The sequence below is a fragment of the Meles meles genome, chromosome 9 (genome assembly GCF_922984935.1).
Source record: "Meles meles chromosome 9, mMelMel3.1 paternal haplotype, whole genome shotgun sequence".
Classification (NCBI taxonomy): Eukaryota; Metazoa; Chordata; class Mammalia; order Carnivora; family Mustelidae; genus Meles; species Meles meles.
The window spans coordinates 4,214,781-4,237,486 of record NC_060074.1 but is presented as its reverse complement, the minus strand read 5'-3'; the positions used below and the strand labels follow the sequence as shown (position 1 = coordinate 4,237,486).

The window sequence follows — 22,706 nt, the reverse complement described above, 5'->3', positions numbered from 1 at the left end:
ATATCCACCAAATGGATATTTAAAAAAACTACAGAATTTACAAACTCTATCGGTGTACACACAAAGTCACCTCCTACCGACCAGGACTTTGTGTGGCACACCGTGGGAAACCACCGTCCAGTCCAAATCTTCCCTTTCAGACCATCAGGGATCAAGTGCTTGCCCACAGGATTATGTATCACACCTTCCTGCCACAAACATACGCCTTCCTCCCGGGCTGGGTGCTGCGGAGGACACCCAGATGGATCCCGTCAGGTCCCCGCCCACAAGGACGGCATCCCTGAGGAGGCAGGAGAGTGGCATGGCTGGTCCAGAACCCCGGCGCTCTCGCCTCAAAGCCAGGGCTGTTCTCCCCACCATCAGAGTTAGGACAACGTTACCGCTTTCCAGTATGCCTCTCAGGGCAGTTTCTGAGCTGCCTGAGTTTCTGAGTGACGCAGCAGAGTCGCTCCACCAACCACGCTGCAGATCACATGCTCACCGGATCTACCACAGTGCAGACACCGAACAGCTATGTTCTGTGCACACTAGTCTCAGTGTCAAGGTCTACAGAGCCCGTGCTTTGCAGACTCTGATCTAGGGGAGTGAAATGTGACACATAACTCCTGACTTATCACTTGGCCTAACAGGACGGTCCGTCCGAGCTTCTAAATGGGCTGTTTCTTTTCAATCTGAAAGCACTGAAGAAAAGAGCTGTAGTTCCGAAATCACGTCATTGGTACATGTGCTTACATCTACGCCCTCAAAGAAGGAAAGCACCTTCCAGGTCTAATGCCAATACACGCACTTAAAAAAATCAGATACTTGGAAATTTTAATATTCAAAGACCACTTTTGGTATAATAAAAGTACAGGGAGTTCTGTCCCCATAACTCTGGCATTGGCTGTCTTCATGTTCACGATTCACGAGTGTGATTCGCTCCAGAAATGACGACAGCGAAGGCGCCCGAGGTATTTGCACGCACTGCACTATTCCTAGTAAGCTCATGTGTTAACACAACTTTGAAATAAACCCGCGGGCAGGTACTGTTATTTACTTCCACTTCCTAGAAGTGAAAACTGCAGCGTGGCCCGCAGGCAGGACACTATGCTCAGAGAATCATTCTCCAGCGAACAATCATGTTGAACACATCGTTCTACTGCGTCAATGCCGGTCAGAACTTCACAGCAGAAAGAATCAGATGATTTGTTTGAGTTGAAATGTTCAAAAACAACTGTCTACACTGAAGTGATATATCATGTACATATACATACATGTGTTTAAAATATTTAACAGAACAAATCCATTTTGGTTTCTTCCAACACGTTCAGGAAGGACTTCATTTTCAGAAATTTTTTAGAAACAGTCGTCCTTAAAATGCAATGTACTTACGGACTGAAAAGTCTGGGAGCCGAAGGACTGGAAATTACAAAGCAGGTTAAAACCGCCCTAAGGAGTAAACACAACTGTGACTCTCCTCCCGGAAATCGATATCCAGTTTCTCCAGAATGACTATGGAGACTGGGTTTATTAAAGTAATTGCTTCCTACTTCCGAGACCCTTGCTGAGGAAGGTTCAGCCACTGAACTGCGCTCCACTTAGAACACTAAACTGCAGAGCCGGCAGTGAAAGAGATTAAAGCCATTTAGGGTGAAAAAAATACATCATGGGCACCCCTGCCCGTGACTTTGTCAAATTTTGTTTAAATTTAAAAGGGTCTCCCAGGAGGCCTATGATCCCTGCTTAAGAGCTGTAGAGGTTATGAATCAGACTCCCCGGGGTCCTTGTTCTGCCCGGGAGCTCCCTGTGTTGCAGGCGTGCGGGGTCCCATCAGCTATGAACTATATCTATGAACCAACCACCAGTTAGGAACTGGAGAAAGAAGGTGTTACAGACCGGTTCACAGCGCTCCTAAACGTTCTGCCTTCTTCACACGACTGCCCTGTCAACTTGGTACCCAAGGATGTTTACTGCACGGTGACACACTCAGAACATCATACCACTGTCCTCCCCACCCCGTGACAAGGCAGGGTCTGGGGCACCCGTGAGTGAACTCTCCTGCAGGCACAGCCTCAGCCACGCACCGTGAGACCCGCGGGAGGGCTCCGCGGTTGACCACGTACGAGGGCCACAGCTTGCGCTCTCCCTCCCACCCAGCCCCTCCGGAGGGTCATGACGTATGACAGGACGGCGCATCCGGGAAGAACTGAAGTAAGGAAGGATTATAAACATCCACCAAGCACTTTCCTCAAGGCAGAGGCAGTGTCCTTAGAACACCAGCTTGAGAAATGCTTAAGAGTAGCAATCCTTTGTGCCTGCATGTCGACGCGACTTTCTCTGTGCAGACAGCCTCGTTAACGCGGTGAGCCGGGGAGGAGGCTGCTTCACCCACGTGCCAAGGAGCTCCTGCCTCTGGAACATGGAGGATCTTCCCGGGGTCGGTGGGAACCGTCAGTTCCACCGGCAGGGAAGCCTGCCTCCCAGCTCGGACGCATTCCAGCTAACAGAGTTTCCAGTTCTAACAGGCCCTGACAGGTTAAAACCTTAACTGACTGGAGCCCAACTGACCACTGTATATTTTTTCCTAAGATTCTTTGTTTAATGAGAAAGGACCCAATGACAAGAAAAGTTCTTTAGTCCAAACTTCAATTTCCAATGTAGAGGATACATAAAGGTCCATCTTCCACCAACCTGAGCTCGTTTTTAATGTACAGTGAGAACAGGACAGACTACGGTTTTGTGAATCCCCAAGCATCAAGACTTAGTTTGGCTTATGCAGGGATAAGAATGGGAATGAATTTACTTTAGAAAGACTTCTAGAAAGAAGTGAAATAGAACACACTGGCAAAACCTTAATGAGAAAATCAAATCGTTCTTGAGCAATCCAGTTATGTAAAATTCTTACTTTATCCACGTAAGCATATAAGCAGGTAGGAAACCGTCCATTGGAAAGCAAGTAACCCTTCAAGTATCAACCAGCGCGCGACTCAGATTCATTCACGTGATATCAGATCAACAGGTTTAGTAAGTGCGTGGGGTGCTCCAACCTGCACGTAAACGATCACTACCTATAATTAGAGTCCTATTGTGAAGGGGAAAAAGCAAAATTTCAAATTTATAGTCAACATGGGAAGCTTATTCTGTAACTCTACTTTCTAGCACGAAAGAAAGGCGTCACAAATGCAGTATCGAAGTCAATATTGAAATTTCGGATATTTCCTCTTTCCTCTGTGTCATCTGTTGCAGGAAATGGTACCATCATTTGGGCTCAGGCCCCAAATCTAGCATCTAACCTGTTAATAAGTCCTCTTGTTTCCTCCAAATTACCTTTGGAATCTGACTACTTCCTACTGCCTCCCACTCACACCCTAGCCTAAGCCCCGTCATCCTAGACGCTCCAAGAAGCTCCGAACTTTTTTCTGCTTCCACTCTTGCCTCCCTAGAGCTATTTTCCACACCGCAGCCAAAGCAATCTTTGAAAACCACAAATCCGATCACGCCCCCCCTTGCTTAAAGCACGACGGCATCGCATCATGCACAGTAAAATCTCAACTCCCTACCTCAGCACCTCAGGTCTACGTGGCAGGTCTCTGCCTGTCTTTCCAGTCATTTCCTACCATTCATTCCGCCACTTTTGCTCCCATCGCAGGGCCTTTGCACCTACTGCCCCCTGCCCTGGATGGCACGTCCCAGGTTGTTGCCTGGCTTGCTCCCTTGATTCCAGTCTCGAGTCAAATATCACATCAAACAAGGCTCCCTGACCCCCCTATCAAATAGAGGACCCTCTGGCCCTCACCCTGCCTTGCTTCCCTCCACAAACCCTGCCACGAGTCAAAATCGTATCGCCCATTTCTTATTTTTGCTTATTTGTCTCTTCCGCCAGGATGTCAGGGACATGACGGCGAGCACCTGACCAGCACCTCCGCTGCCCGTTCACCATCTAGAACGAACACCAGACACACACTGGCTGCTTGACGGTAGGGGCTGTACGCATGCAGGAGACAGGAGCGCTCGGCGGAAGCAATGACGCGGAGAGGGAAATGGCACATTCACACGAGGATGCACATACTCATCCGAAATCTCGATATTGAGCTTCTGTTTGGTTTGGCTGAGGGTGGTCCGGTACAGCTTGGTGGCCATTTCAATCAGGTGATCGCTGCTGAAGAGAAAGTCTCCTTTACTAGCCGCTTCCGAGCCCTGCAAGGACAAAGCAGGAGGCAGACTGTCACAATCAGAGACAGCTCAGGAGGTAATGCTTGCAGGCGGGGCTGAACAAGTGTTTGGTCTCTCAGAAGCATCAGCTACTGGAGTCCACTCTTCCAAACACGCAACCACCCAAGCGGCATTTCTTCCAACCTGCCCGGAGCGCTCGCAGGAAGGTTACCCGACCTTGTGCTGCCCGAAGCCGGCAGAGGGACCAGAGGCCCCGTCAGCATCACCTGGGAGCTTGCTAGAAAGCAGAGCCTCGGGCCCGCCGCAGGCCGGCCGCGCAGGAACCACAACAGGATCCCGGAGTGTCTGTTTGCACATTCAGGCTTGAGAAGCACTCACCTAACTTGTAACTCATCTGAAAGAGCTGTTGTAAGAATTCCTCAGTGATTTGGCTAAAAGAAAATAAGAACAGCAGGAACACTCCCAACAAAAACGGGAGGGCAGTGGCTCTCCACCCGGGCAGACCAGGGAGCCGGCAGAAAGGACGGGTGCGCCCCACTCCCAGGAAATGATGCGGTGGTGCTGCGGGGGAGGGACCGCTACGGCCTGGGCCTCGGCACTACGAAGCGTAACCGAGGTTCAGAATCGCTGTCTTAGGGCCAGACGTGCTCCTTTTTTTTTTTTTTTTTTAAATATTTTATTTATTTATTAGACAGAGTAGGCAGAGAGGCAGGCAGAGAGAGAGGGGGAAGCAGGCTCTCTGCTGAGCAGAGAGCCTGATGCGGGGCTCGATCCCAGGACCCTGAGATCATGACCTGAGCCGAAAGCAGAGGCTTAACCCACTGAGCCACCCAGGCGCCCCGACGTGCTCCTTTTAAGTTAAGATCCACCAGCGGGGAAACAGGTTGAACTGACAGTATGGGACTTTCCTAAGTGTAGAAGCCGCGAGACAGGGGTGCCACCAACTAGACGGACGTCCCTGAATACGACTCACACCTGCGGCACCTGCTCATTCAGGGACTGAACACTGCAGCCCAGGCCCCTGCACACCGTGTCTCGTTTCATCCTTGCAACAACGCTATGCACTTGTACCATTATTCTCTCCATTTGAAAGAAGGGAAGAATGAGGCAGGCCCATGAAGTTAAATGACTTGGCCCAGGTCACTGAAGAAGTAGTGAGACAAACTCCAAAGCCTGCCTTCTTAGCTACACCGTTCAAATCAGGAGGTTCTAGCTAAGCTAAAAAAGCACAGAAACGTTAAAAAAATCCCGAGGTCAAAATTACTAGGCAGTTTTTACCGTGGTTGCATTCTTTAATAAAAAACTCACAAAGATGAACGAAGGAACATTTACTAAGTTGGTGTATCGATAAAAAACAGGAGAAGGCACAGAATACCCTGATATTTCCAAGCACTATTTTCAAACACGTGCATGTCAGTGAGTGCAAACTGAAGCTGTTCAGTGAAATTAGAGCTCGATGGACAAGTTAATAAATGTGATTCTATCAATTCAACTTCAGTTAATCAATTTTAATTACTGAAAAACCAAGCCTCAGATATTACATGGGAACGAACATAGACACAATCTGCAAATCATTAAGAAGTTTATACATTACAAACTTCACATAATAACATTCTTCAGATGTGGGAAATTCTACTCCAGCAGCTCAGGGACCGGGCAAACGCAGAGATCGTTCAGTCAAGGCAACAGGTGAACCCTTACCTCTTTGAGGTGGACAGCAAAGAAGCCATCGTTCTGGGAGCTCATCGACACTTTGGTCACATCCACCAAGGGAACCTCAGACTTGATCTGCCCCGACTTCTGATCGGCAAGAAGGAGGTTATTATTTGTTAAGAGGAAAATCCGAGATGTGCTCTAAAACAGAACAAAACAAAACAAATAAGGATCCGAAACCAATGATCAAAAATACCCCAAGTGGTCCGTGAGTTTAAAGCGTTTGTTATTTGTGGAAGAGCCCGTCCACGTCCGTATCTCCCAGCACACAAACCTAGGTGAACTGAGAACCCGCTAAGAACAGAGATACTAGATCTAAGTCATATAAGTTTCAGAGAACAAGCAAAATTCCACCTAAACTTCAAGGTAAGGGTCTTGAAAGAGCTCCCGTTACGGGAACTTTGCTGAGATACAAAAGCCAAGCAGAATGATCAGAAAGCAGAAAAAGCAGAAGGTCTGCCCCAACTGAGAAGCACTTCTTGCAGGCCCCAGGGTTGGCATTTTTACCTTCCCATTGGCACGGTTAATTTTGTTCACAACTTCAGCGATGATAATCTTTTCTTCAATGGCATCCTTGAGTTTCTTATACTTGGGATTCTTGTTGATTTCCAGGTAAGCTCCTTGGAATGGCTGCCCAACACTAGAGGAAACAAATTCCCTTACATCAGAAATGGTTCCCGATGGAGCCATTACTGGACAAAGGTAACACCGTCTCAGCTGATTCTGAAGCACGTGACTTCATCGAAGTTAATTTTATCTGTTTTATAGGTCACTTATATATAAGTTGGAAATGAAACCTGAAACCTATTTCAAATATACTTTTTAGGGGATCATGGCATTTTATAGGTAGGACTTTGATAAAAATCTTATTGTATGGAACAATCAAGATAGAAATGAGTCGCAGGAAATAGAGTCAAGACCCACATGCACGGTCTCATGTGAAGGGAAGGGCAATTCCTTCTAATCTGTTAATAGAAAGTTAACAGCTGCCCACAAAGGACTTTTAGTGCCTTTCACAATATGTGGCAATGGAAAAAAGAGCACAGATCGTTACAATCACCTGTTTCAAAGAGAAACTTCTTGTGGAGAATAAGAAAACCAAGAGGCCGTCTGGGGGAGCACAGATCCAGAGTGAGCACTTTACAAGAGCACTACAGAGCACTTACACCACCACATAACTCTGGCCCTACACAGGCAATGTCTGAAAGAAGAATCAGGCCTCTCCTCCAAGGATACGGCCCTAAACGGACAAGGTGAACATTCGGAACCAGAGCACTTTTCCTTCAGACAAACCCCATCCTGCAAGCGGCACGACCGTGCACTAAGATGCCCATTTCCCTAAAGGCGTGCAGGGTGACATTTTCAGGGAAACCTCTTCCAAGACAGCCCCACCCACCCCCAAAAAGCCCCCACACAAGAAAACAACCACCTGAAAAAACAACTGTGACTTCGTCTTGAGCTACAAAGTTCTGGCAATTTGCAGACGAAACTTGAAATGCTTGTGTTGTGGGTGGAGGGTCAGGGAAGAAAAACCCCCCCATAGGTGGTCAGTGCTTCTGAGCGCCCGGCATATAAAAGGCTGACGCCCGCCGTAAGGGCTTCGGCTCCACGCACTGGTGGGAGTGGAAATCATTCCACCCCTCCGACAGCTGCCGGCTGAGCGTGCCACCGTCCCTGAAAATGGATAAAACTACCCCAAAAGGACTTGGCTTGACATTAATAGATTTTTCCTGTTGTTCACATTCAAACATGTTTTTAATAATAAAAAGTGCTAGGAGCCTTTGAATGTTTCTTCACAGATGTATTTTTCTCTTTCCCGTTTCTGAAGAGTCATCAACAGGGAATGTTAATTAAGATGATTACTCTACAATTTAAAAATCTATCAAAGTTAAATGGATTGGTTGCTGGAGAGAGTCTATAGGCCATTTTCATGTCTGAATGTGCTTTACAGAGCAGGCACTCGGAACAACTTTGGATTTAGATGCTACATTCGACTTAGAGGGAGTGGAAACCATCACAAGCCGCCAAATCAGATGACCCAGCAAGTTGGGTCATTTAAAATATTTAAACCACATGAGCCTGGCAATAATGTTTATTTCAGCTTTCAAAAGGAAGAGCCTTCCATTGTGCATAAAGACAGGGAAAATATAAACACAGCATATTGTAATACATGTGAATATACTTAGCATATAATGCTTTTTCATCTCTAGGCCATCCTTTGGGAGAAGCTAAAAGTTGTTAGAGATTTGGCTTGAAATTGTCCAATCTAACTTTTTTTAGAAACATCGGATGAAAAAGGGATAGGGGGGCGCCTGGGTGGCTCAGTGGGTTAAAGCCTCTGCCTTCGGCTCAGGTCATGATCCTGGGGTCCTGGAATCGAGCCCCGCTTCGGGCTCTCTGCTCAGCAGGGAGCCTGCTTCCCTTCCTCTCTCTCTCTGCCTGCCTCTCTGCCTACCTGTGATCTCTGTCTGTCAAATAAATAAATAAAATCTTTAAAAAAAAAAAAGGGATAGGAATTCTGGAGCAGAAATGATGAACTTGGGAGATGTATGGATATTCAAGGAAGCAGAGTCTTTACCAACGACTTCACTGGGCGAACTTCACAGTGGGCGTCCCTGCTTTTACTGAGCACTCGGTGTTTACAGTAAAGGAAGGGATCTGACTGCACAAGCCACTGCCATCATGCCCAAGGACTTAGCAAAGACTTTGGCGGACCAGGGCTTTGGCAGTACTCAGAAAGTGACGGTTCACTCTTCATTACGGTGCAAACGAGCCCCAGCCCGCTGGTTCACAGGAGACTGGAACAGGGGTCCCAGAGAACTGCCAACACAGACTGATCAAGCGGGGTCTGAAAATGACCGAAAACTAAAAAGAATTAACAATGTAAATTTATCTTAATAGCCTACACAACTTGTATTTTAAAGGGCAACTTCTAATTATTTAGGGAAGTATTCAGGCTAACGTCAATGAAGTAAAACCAACAAATGTAATCTCACATCAGTTAAGTCTGCTGTGAGAGCCGTGGCACAGATGTGTTTCTGTGTATTCATATCCAGCTGATCATAAAATAATTCATAAAATTAAAACCCTCTCATGTATTACTAAAATCAAACTCTGCTAGAAATGGCCTACAAATATATTTGAATAATTTTAAAAATGCTGACTTTATGGGTAAAGCAAAAAGCCGCCATACCTAGATGGGTATAAAGCCTTCTTGTCTTTGAAGAGTTCACTGGCTTCTAGTTTTTCTTCGTAAATAAGCTTCTGCTGGTCTGTGAATTGGTCCCTGTATTTTTTACACTGTGAGAAATGAAAAGGGGGAAAAGATAATCACTTACATAAATAAATCTCTACTCACTCTTAAATACGCTAAGTCCACTCAACAGCATCAAGAACAAGACTAAACGTGCACAAATGTGTACGAATGCCCATTTAAAAAACTAAGAGCACTTTTTTCCTTTCTGGATTTTAAAAGGTCAATCTTGCAAAATGTCATAAAAACTGTTGTTTGTCCTGTGGAACTCAGGATGCTTCTTCAGAACACACAAGGGCCCTGCTGCACAGGCCCTGCTGGGAGAACCGGTCCTCCCGCTGGGACGTCAGCGCCCCCCGATCCTTTAATCCTTAGGCTGTCACACTCTTACAGACTCCCAGTATGAACAACACTGTACATCACAACTCACTGCACACATTTGCACACACACACACACACACACACACATGGACAATGGATATAAAAGCTTCCCAAGACAAGACTTTCAACATGTCCTGTACCCCACTATTTTCTATTCTACTGCATTTCATTTTAAAACCCTGGCCAGTAATCCATGGAATTGATGTCATGACTCACAAATACACTACAACCATTGGCTGGAAAAATCCTTCTCCGAATCCCCCATTACCGTCCCACAGTGTGACATGGGAACCGAGAAATCTCCCTCCACCTCGATCCTGAGACAGCACTGGACGGACACAGGGCGGCTAGAGGGCAGGGCAAGGTTCTTTGGATGAACTCAAAGAAACTCAGTTACAAATGTAGCTGAGAACCAATGACATCATCCTATAAAGGAACGTCAGCACTGCCGCCCACCCTCTCGGGAATGGACACATCACTCTCACTCCCCACCCCCATGCCAGCGAGGTAGAGGCAAGATTCCGAGGCCGGGAGAGAGCGCGGAGCAGAGGCAGAGCGACCCCTGGCATGACAGGCTCCCGCCGTTATTCCTGAAAACTGTTCCACTGTCGCATCCAAAGGGGAGATGAGCACAGAGACATGGGTGAACCTCACCAAAGCGCCTCACTGAATGAGGGGACGGAAGCGAGAATCTAGTTCCACATGTCGAGCGGGTACCAACAGTACACTAATCGTGACAACGTCCCTCTGCATATGTCATTCTGGTAAGGGACAGGCCTACCGTGGCCAGCAGGAAAGAGCCTGCTGGAAGATACGTCCATCGATCATTCACTTTCCAAACAGCGGCCCTTCCATCAATGATTACATCATATCTGATACTCGTACATGTTTAGCTTTCGATATATGAACTGACGGAATTATTACAATAAAGTCAACATCTACACAAGTATCCTGTGTACTCACGCTGGGCAGCACCTAAATTAAATGTGATGTTTTCATCAAATCAAGGAAGCTAAAATATTAGGCACTACCACATAGATTTTCAGCCTCCCTCTAATTCAGGTGGAGCGAAACCTGAACTTCTTGAATGTGTCGTGAGGCACTCTGAAGCCTTCTTTTCCAGTCCATCACAAGGGGTGCAGTCCTCGTGTGTGCCGGCGTACGTGTGTACGCGTGCAGCAGAGCTCAGACAGTGAACTCCTAGGACCTGCAGGAGCTACCGCGTGCGGAGATGTTTGGACTTTGTCATCTCTACCTCCGCCAGTCCTTCAGATAAACATGAAGAACAGAAACGAATCCAAACAAAAGCCTGAACTCCTCCAAAGCAACGGGAACGTGCAATGAAGCCATGCACTCTCCCTTCCAGCCAGGGATGCGAGGAGACATCCCCGGGAACCCCCAGCTGCTCTAGAATCCTCACGGAAAGCGACATACAGTGCATGATTCAAAAGTACTGAAGCCCTCAGGTACAGCTCCTCGAGGCTAGAGGAAGAATGGCTTGAAATCTGCTTTTTTACACTTCTCAAACACTCAAAATATAAGGAGTCTCTGGGAAAACAAAACAAAACAACCTAACAAGCCATTTTTTTTTTTTTTTTACCCTCCACAAGTGGAAAATCCTTTTTAGCTCCTTGTGAGTAGAATCCAAGAATAAGTAAGGTCTGGGCGGCCAGTTCTTGTCTACTGGAGATAAGGAAGGCATCTTATTTTTCATCTCCAAGAAGTATTTTTGCACCTATGGTGGGTTTGAGAGAAAAAACGCTAGATGAGTAAAATATGCCTGAAGAGACACTGTTTTACATAAACCGGATCAAACAGACCAGTCTGTAGTGGAATTTAGCACGTTTTAGTTGATAAAATGTTGTAACTCCTCTGTCTTGGCTGGGAAAATCAAAGCTCCAAGTGGTCAGGAGACGAGGAGAATGCTAACAGTAATACTGACTTTAACATTAACACGAACACTTAGGCCAGCCAACACTAGAAAGCTGCAGAGCGAAGAGGCAGCCACTAGCCACATGTGGCTGTTGGTATTTAAATCGTAAGTAATTAAAATTCCAGTTCATCCGTCGTGTTCATTACGTTTCACATTAGCCACACATGGCTAGAGTCCCCTTCTGGTACCATGAGGACAGAGAACACTTTGCATCACTTTCATCACTACTGGGTAGCACACTGCTCTAGACTACCGGAGATGGGCCAGGTGCTGTCCGAGCTTTCTATTATCGCTCCATTTTACAGATGACAAGAGGAGGCTCACAGAAGTCATGTGCTCACGTCACAAATCTGTGCGTACCAGAGCAAGCCGGCTGCAGAGTCTCCACCATTCCACATGCTTGTGTGGAAGACAGAGGGGAAAGCTGGAACCCGCCCGGGCTGAGTGGCACAGCCTGGCTCTCCTCCACCCTCCACCCGCTGCCTCGTTCGCCACCCCTGCCCTGCAGCAGCTCGCGGCGCCTCAGCAGGACACGATGTTGGCTTTCCCCTCAAACCCCTATGTTGAAATCCTCACCCCCAATGGGACAGTGAGAGGAAATGGGACCTCGGGGAGGAAATTAGGTTATAAAGTCACAAGGGGTGCTGCTCCCGGGATTAGTGCCCCTTTCAAGCAGACCCAGGAAAGTGCTTGCTTCTCTGTCTTCTCCGGTGAGGAAACCAGGAAAAGGCCCTCACCAGAACCAGACCACGCTGGCACTCTGACCCTGGGCTGCCGAGTCTCCAGAACTGTGAGAAGTAAGTGTTTATCGTTTAAGTCACGCGGTCTGTGCTATTTTCATTACAGCAGCCCACACTAAGACACCTGACTTGCTTGAGTTCACCTTCCCCAGACTATGTTCTCTCTGTCAAAGAAGAAGAACATTAAAATAGAATGGCAGAGGGGGAGGAGAGGGACAAGCAGACTCCCCGCTGAGCAGAGAGCCCAAGGCAGGGTCTCGATCCCACGACTATGAAGACCATGACCTGAGCTGAAGTCAGATGCTTAACCGACTGAGCCACCCAGGCGCCACAGAAGAACAATTTATTAATTATTTTATTAATCAGATGCGGGCCATTGATGACTTTCTGACACAATTCTACCTGAATTTGGGGGGGAAATGATAAAAAAGTCACAATCTCTCAGTGTCACAGCAAGGATTTAATTATTAGCAAACAAGTCATTTATTCCTGAGGTGATGCTATTAAGTAATTAATCCAATAATGCTAATTAGCTAATAGAAAGTGTACACTTACAATTCTCTGAAGCGTAAATTCATAAATTTTCTTTCCAGCATTGGCTCTGAAGAATTTCCTGTACTCCCTACGCACCTTTAAAAAGGAGCAGTGGAAGACAGAGGTTAATGCCCATGCAGTGACGTGCCTCTATGAAAAATGAAAACAGGTGGAAGGAGTAAAATCTCTACGTGATTTTCTGGATATAGTCAAATAACTGAAACACACTAACACAGTGGATTTGAAACCAGAGAAAAATTAAGAGATGCAAAGTGATAATACCAGAATGTTTTGATGTTTTAAATCCTCTTAACTAGTTTTTAAAGAGCCTGATGATTTGACAAGAAATGCTCTACAGACAAAGCTGCAAACTCATCGTAAATCAAAATACATCTCAGGAAAAAATGATCTAAGGTCATTTACACTGCAGATTGCTCTTAAAAGGTAAAACAATGCCTGAAGAACTCTACTGCGGTTTCCAAACGCTCTGCTCAGTCCTGTCTTCGGTACTGCGCACTGAGAACTAAACGTGCCCCAAAATTAGAATTTGAGAAGCGGCTTATGAACCCATTATCTTCCGCCTAATTGCATTAATTTTTCTCTAATCTCTGCTCCTGCCCAAGTTTCCACTAAGTACTGTCACAGCGTGCAGCACATATGACAGTTTAAGTCTCCCTATTTGCTCCTTGCTACACCGTCGTGGTCACTGGGCTTACTCACGTCCAACAAATAAAAGAACTAGGTGAAGTGTTTACCAAATAAATGAGTGATAGTTAAGTCTTGAAACTGGGGGAAAATATTTAAAATATTTATTACTTATCCAGCTGTAATTGAGAACATTAGATTTGGCAAAACATGAGCCTATTTGAGTAATTCAGACATTATGTACCTTTGTCTTTCGTCTTTCATTTTCTGGGTTTAATTGCACATGTTCAAAATATTTCTACATTAGGGGCTATAACCTAGCCACCTACTAACCAAATTCAGTTTGTAGAGAAATGTTTTATATGCCAATTTTTAAATTAAGAACGTCACACAGGAATTCAGACTGCAAAATTTTCTAAGCTCTAGCAATGGTGAGTCCGTTCCTACATAACAAGGTCTACGTGGACCACATGAGCTGTTGCTGCCTTTACGAGACAGGCCTACTCCAAACCGCTCGAGGCCCCGTCGTCCCATATCCAGGTGGATACCTGCCCTCTCCTGCTTCCCTCACCTACACGGCCTCCCCGGTACTTCGGGGCAGGTGAGCACCAGACCCGTTCTCTACACTTGTGGATCACTAAGGTCTAACACGTTTCTGATCACCGTGTGAGCAGTTCTTCTTTTGTTCCGACTCCAGGTTACTGGGTATCTAGTTTTTCTTTCAGCCAGGGAGCTGCTAGACTCAGAACCGTTTCCCATCTCAGACTAATGAAGTTAGAAGGGACAAGGAGAAGAAAAATGAAGGCTATTAACTGGCTCCAGGAATGTTAATAGCATAGGAAAGCAGAGAAGTAGAGGGAGATTCCATGTGAACACATCCACAGAGATACGGGGAAGTCCTACAACATTTAGCTGAATGTCAGTGTAAATGAGTTCACTGTGACATGCTTTTTGATATTCACAAGAATGTTTCTCCTGAAGTATTCTCTGGAATCACAGCTATATACAGAGAAAGGCCTGGTGACGCCGTGCCGACATACGGAGTCGGTTCCCCTTGTGGGCTCTGGTAGGCCTGAAAGGATCCACTGAGCTATATCAATTCCACAAGAACTTAACCACTTAAAAAACCAAACTACTACTCTTATCAACATCATTCTTTAAAAAAAAAAAGCACAAAATGATTACATTCTTGGACTTGAAAGAAGTTCCATCTTATTTCATAACAACGGTAACATATTAAAATAGTTCTGTTCTACGGGAATCTGGTGGAAAAAAAGAGTTACCTCTAGAGGAAGCCCAGTTACGTCCAACTCAAACGTACAATTCACCTACACACTGAATTTGATGTACAGGTTGCTAACAGAAACCCCTAACATGAAAGTATTTCTGAAGTCATGTGCAGTTAGTTAATCCCAGAAAACTAAAGATAAGTGTGGTGTTACTGGTAGAAATCATTACACAGAATAAAAATCCTGACTCGATGTTTTGTTCCTTCTTTTTATGAAAATCAGAATGCAAATTAGAACAAGTGAATAAAACGGGAAATAAGATCCTTTAAAAAAAAGTAGTTAGAACTTGTTCACAATTCTTGAAATAGAACACTTTACATTCCTGTTTAAGTTACTTCTTAATTACTTTAAAAATTACTTGATGAGTATTCAGTATCATCAAAAAGGTTAATTTACGAAGAGTTTATAGGCTCAACTTCTAGGGGGAAATGCAGATTATTCAAAAGCAGAATGTACAGATACTGCTAATGCTGTTTAGACTCGGAGCCAACGGTTTCCTGGATGGCATTTCCATCTGCAGAAGATGAATTTTTATACTATTACAGCAAAAATAATGAGGAATAGTGTCAGAAAGGGGCCTAACTATCCCCCAAAGACAACAGGGATGGTGCCCCATGGCGATGAGTTACTGAATACAAGGAAGACACAATCTTTATTTACACTGCCTCAGAGCTGCTCTCAGGGATTTTTGGGGCTCAGTCATATTTACTTACGCTCTCTGAAATGAACCCTGCCCTTAATTAAATGGCATTCGAACCTGAAGTTCTCTTTAACCTGAATGACCCGCTGCCAATCTTATTTTATGCAAAATCCTTTGGGTTCTACGCTGAGCGAAGAGAATGGCAGTCACTTTGCAGAAAGCTCTGCTCCAGGAGCCGTCACTGGAGCAGAATAGGCGGACAGGGGCCAACAGAGCCTGAGATCCCCCAGATGCCACTGCAGGCCGTGGGTCAGCTCTTGGCTCCACTACTGTAACTCTGTCTTGTGCATTAAAAACAAACAAACAAAACAAAACAAAACACAAACTTCACCCTCATAAAGAGAACATTAAACAGAACCTGGATAACAGTGTCTTCTTAGATAAAATACGCTACAGGGCTAACTACGACTTTAAACCGATTGTTTAAAGAAATAAGCCACCATAAAATCAGCAAATATTAGTGCACAGGTTTGTTCTCAAAAAGAAACGCAATTAGGCAAGATGACATTGTAAAAGACTGTGCAGACCGTAAGCAAGCGTATCGATTGTTTTCTCGGGGTTAGTAAGTGCTAGGCTTCGTCGAGTTCACCGTGGGCAGGAAGAAGGGGTGGGGAAGTACCTTCAGTCCAAGCCAGTAAGCCCAAATGACAGCGACTGCATGCTTACGCCTAGCCTCCTCCTTCAAGCGTTTCAACTCCCTTCGAGCCTAGAACGTTTTAGATGGTAAATAAAAGAGATAGCCCAATGCAGCACAAATGACCAGAAAAAGACATCCCACCAAACAGAAGAGCCAATTTATGACTGAGGATCTCAGCATGATAGAGGAATCGGGCATAATCATTTAAACCCAAAAAATCAGCATAAGGCCGGTGCGGTCCCTTGACTTTTTAGTGCACAGAGCCTCTGTTCCAGAGGAAGGCCATATGTGTGGTTCCCGAGGTTGGCTCACTTCTGCCCCCCTACTTCCATCTTTTTCCCTTCCTCCTTCCCTGTTCTCTCTCCTTCTTCCACTTCCCTCCCTCTCTTTCCCTCATCCAAGCCTTCAAACTGGGGTGGCAGTGCACGCCTTCAGCAGACCTCCCTCTGCTGCCGGTACCCAGGGCTGAGGAGCTATGGATTTCTGTGTTCATTCACTCAGACGTCTAAAAAGACAGCTCTTGCGAACAACCGTTTGGAAAATGGAAGGAAGATGGGTTGTTTCCTCTGAAGTTCAAACAAAAAAATAAAACTCAAAATCCTTTCCCGTTAGAAAATCCGAAGTAGCCCTGACTGAAATTCAGTGTGAGTGAAATGCACTGACGATAAAAGTGAAAAGACTTCTAGGTTTAAAAATCAATCTTAGGGGCGCCTGGGTGGCTCAGTGGGTTAAGCCGCTGCCTTCGGCTCGGGTCATGATCTCAGCGTCCTGGGATCGAGCCCCGCATCGGGCTCTCTGCTCAGCAGGGAGCCTGCTTTCCTCTCTCTCTCTCTCTCTGCCTACTTGTGATCTCTCTGTGTCAAATAAATAAATAAAATCTTAAAAAAAAAATCAATCTTAGGGGAGAGTCAGACTGAGGTGTTTTACTGTAAAAAAGATGAAACAGGCAGTGAGTTTTCATTACACGGTGGTACTGACTGGGAAAGGAGCCAGGCCGCGGGGAAAACCCAGGAATGACTGTCGGCGCATCCCTCTGCCTCTCCCAGGACCCTTTCCTCCACTTACTAAAGGAACTTGTCTGTTCTACACAGATTTTTCAAGGGAAAACACAAATGAACAAGTCTGGTGAGTGCTTTGGGCAAATTAGAATCTTTATACAGGGGCACCTGGGTGGCTCAGTGGGTTAAGCCGCTGCCTTCGGCTCAGGTCATGGTCTCAGGGTCCTGGGATCGAGTCCCGCATCGGGCTCTCTGCTCAGCAGGGAGCCTGCTTCCCTCTCTCTCTCTCTCTCTGCCTGCCTCTCTGCCTACTTGTGATCTCTCTCTGCCAAATAAATAAATAAAATCTTTAAAAAAAAAAAAAAAAGAATCTTTATACAGGCAAACACGGACTTTTCTCATTTTTCTCATAAGATGGGCTTCTAATGCTGACAAGGTACATTTAAAAACATAGGACTCTATTGATATTTATGTTTCTAACTGGAATACACATTTTTAGCAGGGATGACCTTTGATTTTCTAAGTAACAAAAACATCTAAAAGCCTCGTCCCTTGGGGTATGTGAAATGTTCACAGAGCCCACGACTCTGCCTGGGGATTAGTGAGGGTATTTCAGGAGGCCTTTGTTTCTGAACACAAACAGCTGATGCTGAAATTCCTGGGATTCTTTGGGGGCAATTATAGCTAGCTTTGCATGAACACAGCTTTCTGTTAAATCACAAGTGATCATTCTTTCCACATATAATATTTTGCTTATAATAATCAATGGCTGCCTACAACACAATTTCATTCACGGATTAATACGTTTTAAGGCATGCAGTAAAGGCGTTCCTATTATCATCGTGGAGTGAAAGACCAACTGAAGCCCAAGCCTGATTATTCCCAACATGCTCTCCCCGCCCCGCTACCAAACAAAAACACCTCAGGAAAACTGTCCCTGTATGTTGTGGGGTTGGAGGGAGGAAAGAGGGATGGGAAAAAACAAAACTAAACATGCATGTTACTTGAGACTTGTTTTTGGTTTTTTTTTTTTTTTTTTTTTAAAGAGCAGCTACACTAGTGCTTCATTAGTAAGTTCTTAGTCTCGCTGGCCTACACATGCTCAGGGACCCTGGCCGGCACCACGGACACGCCCGCATCCAGGTGTGTTAGATCCGGCCGTTGGGACATGCACCAGGGCGAGCCTGTTAGCTGGAGTCACTCGGCCCGACAGGCTAGAGATCCAACCTATGGCGGATTCCGGGACGGAGGAACAGGATGTGCGTGTCAAGTACCTTAGATCCAAGCCAGTAAGCCCAAATCACTGCAATAGCATGTTTATTCCTAGCCTCCTCCTTCAGCCGGCTCAGTTCCCTTCGCGCCTGTGATGCATTTGGAAAGGAGTTACAGAACAGTTTAAGGCAAGAAAGGTTACTGCTGGTTCCCAAAGGGAAGGCAGAAGAAAGACACCGGCCACCATCGGTCACCGTCACGCAGTTAACGCGAAAGCGCGTGCCGCCACCCCACGCCACCACGTCAGAGACAGACAGGAGAAGGCGTGCTCAGTAGCTCAAGCCAGTGAAGCATTTCCGGCCCCCGAGAGAGGGTCCGCGGCCCCGCTCACTCCTCCCGACCCACTGCCTTCCTGGGGGCGGCGTGCGGCCCACCTGGGTGCCGTGCCAGTAGGCCGCGATGGTGGTGGCCGCCTCCTCGCAGCGCTTCCGGTGCTTCAGCTCCCGCAGGATCTTCCGGGCCTAAGGGGAGGAACCCCGGGAAGACAGAGTTAACAACAGCAATTCCCTAGTCACTGGGAACAATACCTCAAGAGCCAGTCATCGTATCTATTCTCAAGTGAAAACTCTAGAGCTTAAAGAGAGGAAGAGGAGACTCGGTGACTGGGCCTCCCTGGATGCAGAGAAGGCGTTAAATGAAGACGTCCTCGAGCTCAACGGCAGAGGCCCCGCTCACACCCAGACGGCAGCTCCTGCGCCTTGACGGGTGACGGGAAGAAGACGTGAGCACAAGCAGCAGGAGCCGGTGCGTCGGATGCAGGGAACCGCTCTCAGAACGGGGTCTGAGATCTCCAGGGAGCCATCAAACCATCCATCATTTTATTATTGTTGTGTAGATGGTAACTCTAACTTGTGCTTTTTATTCAAAAGAGATGTTCAAAATCTTGCTAAAATAATCTCTCTGGTCCAAAACCAATGGCTTCTTCCTAGCAGTTGCCAGAAACAGACTTTGTCGGGGCCGGGAGAACGTGGTTTAGAGGTGGACTCAGAAAGTCTCGAGTCTCTAGTCATGGCCCCATGGGGTCACAGAAGAACTGGCGGGAGGAACTTCCCTTCCTCTGTGCGCTTGGATTTGTATTTTGGTATTTGCTGCGGGACAACTACCAAAGTGTCCCACAGGCCCCCACAAGGGTCAGCAGATGCTACGGAGTCCTGGCCCACGGCTTGACCCTCTGAAGGGGCTCTGGGCCTGGGAACCACCTTAGAACAGGCCCTCTGGACCCAGCTCACTCCACGACATCTCCCAACAGGAAAGCGGTCAGGACAGGCTGTGGAGTATCTTCGACCTAGAGCAGGGGTCAGTAAACTTTCTGTAGAAAGCCAGATGGTCAGCGTTCCTGGCTTCACAGGTTTTATGTTCTCTATCACAACTACTCAATTCTGAGTAGTTGTTCTGTTACAGCGCTAAAGCAGCCACCCACGAGATGTAAATAAATAAGCAACGTTTCGTACCAATAAAACTTTATGTGTATGAACTTTGTATTTATATTTGTATATATTTTTTTACAAAATTTGTACCCCATATAATTTTTTACAAGTCATGAGATGGTTCTTTTTTTGCTATTGTTTTAAACAATACTTTAAAAATATAAAAGCCATTCTTTGCACAAAAACAGGCATAGGCTTAATTTGGTCCAAGGGCCGCAGTTTGCTGACCTCTGAACCAAGCTTGCAGGAAGGACCTGGAACTAGGTGATGGGTGCACTGTGCTCCCCACTAGAATGGCCAGGGCTCAGGATGTTTTGATCATTATGGGGCAGCCCACAAGACGGTCACCAGGAAGTTACGGAAGGAGCGGGCCGGGGGCGCTGAGGTCCGGCAGGACACACAGGTGCAGAGGCAACAGTGTGAGACATCCCTCTGGGCTACACTTCCCTTACAAACAGGGGCAAGAGGATACTGAAATCATGTACAGTATTATTTCAAGGACTTCCTGTTCAGAGAACAAAGCTCTTGAAAAGAGAGCCAGTTGGAAGGACGCAGTCAAGACATGGTCACAAGGGCCCCCGTGTCGCCCATAATATTTATTCTTTCTATCTGACTGTTTACAGGGTAGGCAGGAGACGAGGAGCTCTCCCCTGCAGGGTGACCTTGAAGACACCATCCTCTGTGAAGAACCGGAAAACCCCAAATAAATAAGGCTCACTTCTCTTAAACTTACCTTCCAACCCCGGATATAAGACTGAATTACCAAGGCAGAACTCTTGATCTGTTGATACCTCTTTTGTTGCTGCAGGATGAAGGGGAGAGGTATTAGCGGCGCTATGTCCATGTCTGTAATACACACGCCCGCAAGGACTGAGGAGGAGGACTTGCTCACTTAGTGCGATTAACCCTTGACCTCCATGTTTCTTCTGGGAACCAATATGTAAAGAAATCCAAATATCAAATGACCCAAAATGATTACAGTTAATCCAGAGAACGCTGTAAGGATGCTACATGTGATTCAACGATCCTCACTTTAACGGAACTGTGAGAACAGAAATGTGAATCCGACCCTGCTCCTGCGCTCAGGGACCTGCTGCGGACACCGGTCAGCAACGTGAAAGAGAACGTCTCCTGGGAGTCGAGGGAGCACCAACCAGGTTCAGATACAGCCGAGGCTGCCTCGGGTGGGGAGGGTACAGCAAACCCAGTGAGCCTCCAGGAGGAAGGCCTCGGGTCAAATGCTGGCATGGCAGTCTCAGTGCCTGGAGGCCCTTTTTCCTTCTAGGGTTGATGCCTCAGAGAGTGGAGGCCACTGGAATCCCCCTGCTAGAAACACGAGCTCTTCCTGTATTTCATGTGGAGTCACCGGCACGTGGGCCTCTGGGGCGAAATTTCACAGCTTTTCTATGTACTGACGTCATCCTGTGCCTCTTTCACTTTGGAAATGGGGGGGAGACATGCCCTTCAGCACTCTAGACTATATTTGGGAAGCTCAGAGGACACAGGGTGATCTTAACACATGAGCAGCAAAGCAAGAGAATGCCAGAGAAAAAGACCTTGGACAAGTCACCACCTTCTCTGGGTCTCCGTTTCCTCCTCTGTCCAATGAGGAGCTGGACAACTTCCCAGATTCCTCCCAGAGGAATATTCCGTGTTGCAGGGCAAGCTACACCCACCATCTCTGACCATCATTTCTGACATTTACTTGATACCTCACACTGTTCTCTTCTGAAATTCCTAAATGGCTTGAAAATAACTCTCACTTTAAAACTCATCTCATAGAGGCATTAAACAGAAAATGGATTTTAAAATAATCAGCAAATAATGAAAACAGGCATGGAGAGGATGTTTGAGTTATCTGGTTGAAGGAAAGTACTGAGTCTAATCACTGGCTTGGACGACATGCAGCTAACTGGTGGAGATATTTAGCTCAAATTCTGAAGCAGGTGTAACACTAGGGCAAAGTTAGTATTTTCTCTGAAAGTGAGGCTATCCTTTGTTTTATTCTTCACATCAACAGTCCTCGTAGCTCTCACCATGGTGATTTAATGACACGTTAACGTGGTGGCTCTTTTCATCGTCTGGAGATACAACGGCTCTGACAGGGAGGAAAGATGCTGATGGCACCGCTTTTGGTTTGTTACCTTGTCTGTTTCTTCTCGGCCTTCGAATGAGATGCCCCCTTCCAGAGGCCTCCCCTGACCACGCTGTCTAAATTTATGTCTTAACTCCCTGCTCTTCTTTATCTCAGTGTTCTTGCTTCCTTCCTAGCACCGACTACAACCTGCAATTGTTCTGATTATTTACTTGTTTACACCCATATTATGCCTCGCTAGAAAGCAGCCCTAGGTCAGGAATGAGGCTGTTTTGTTCACGGTGCTCTCCCCAGAGCCCCGCAGAGCAGGTATTGCAAAAACACCGGCAGGATTCAAGATACAGAGGAATTCACTACATGTCCAAACTTGGATTTTCTTAATGATCTCAAAATGAATGATAAAAAAGGTCCTTGAGGACTGGCGATTTCTCGATCCCCTTTTCTCTGGCAAATACAAAATAGAGCATTATACATCTGCAGAAATGCCATTCTGGCGCATAATACGCCATTGTGCACAGAAGAGACCCCACCACAGCCCAGGGTGGTGAAAACTGTCCTCCGCGCCTCTGCAGAACACAAGGAATGCATCTACATCGTGCTGGACAGGTTCATTCGACCATACCCATACTAGTGGTCGTACCCATTGAGCTAGAGGAGGCAATTTTAAAGATACTCTCTTAAAGATCAAGCAATTTTTTTTCCTACTTAATCATTTAAGTAGCTCCTTATTCCTCAAACTTGGACATACGATGCTAAGATGTATGACATGAGACTAGGTCAGCAACACTATGTTCTGGTTATACACTGTCTCCTAGTAAGACATTACTGTAGGAGAAAAACAGAAAACCCTAAAGGAGATCTGACTGCAAATTCCATTCGTCTTCCAACTCACTCTATAGAGCAAATGTGTAGAATGAGAAAACATTTGGGATTAGCG

General features: G+C 46.3%; 1 protein-coding gene across 6 annotated transcripts in view; it reads right to left on the bottom strand.

Annotated features, from left to right (window-relative positions):
- Positions 1-22,706, bottom strand: part of MYO1B (myosin IB) — a 179,708-nt gene that overhangs the window by 2,439 nt on the left and 154,563 nt on the right. For 2 of the 6 annotated variants that reach the window (XM_046018231.1, XM_046018232.1), the window contains 10 exons: positions 20,408-20,476; positions 18,622-18,708; positions 18,250-18,336; positions 15,960-16,046; positions 12,728-12,802; positions 11,100-11,234; positions 9,059-9,165; positions 6,373-6,505; positions 5,854-6,006; positions 4,049-4,176 (listed from right to left, as the gene is read on the bottom strand). In XM_046018231.1, coding sequence (XP_045874187.1) covers positions 4,049-4,176; positions 5,854-6,006; positions 6,373-6,505; positions 9,059-9,165; positions 11,100-11,234; positions 12,728-12,802; positions 15,960-16,046; positions 18,250-18,336; positions 18,622-18,708; positions 20,408-20,476 — 1,061 coding nt within the window. The remainder of the gene's footprint in view (positions 1-4,048; positions 4,177-5,853; positions 6,007-6,372; positions 6,506-9,058; positions 9,166-11,099; positions 11,235-12,727; positions 12,803-15,959; positions 16,047-18,249; positions 18,337-18,621; positions 18,709-20,407; positions 20,477-22,706) is intronic. The other 4 variants (XM_046018233.1, XM_046018234.1, XM_046018235.1 and 1 more) reach the window with 2 other exon arrangements.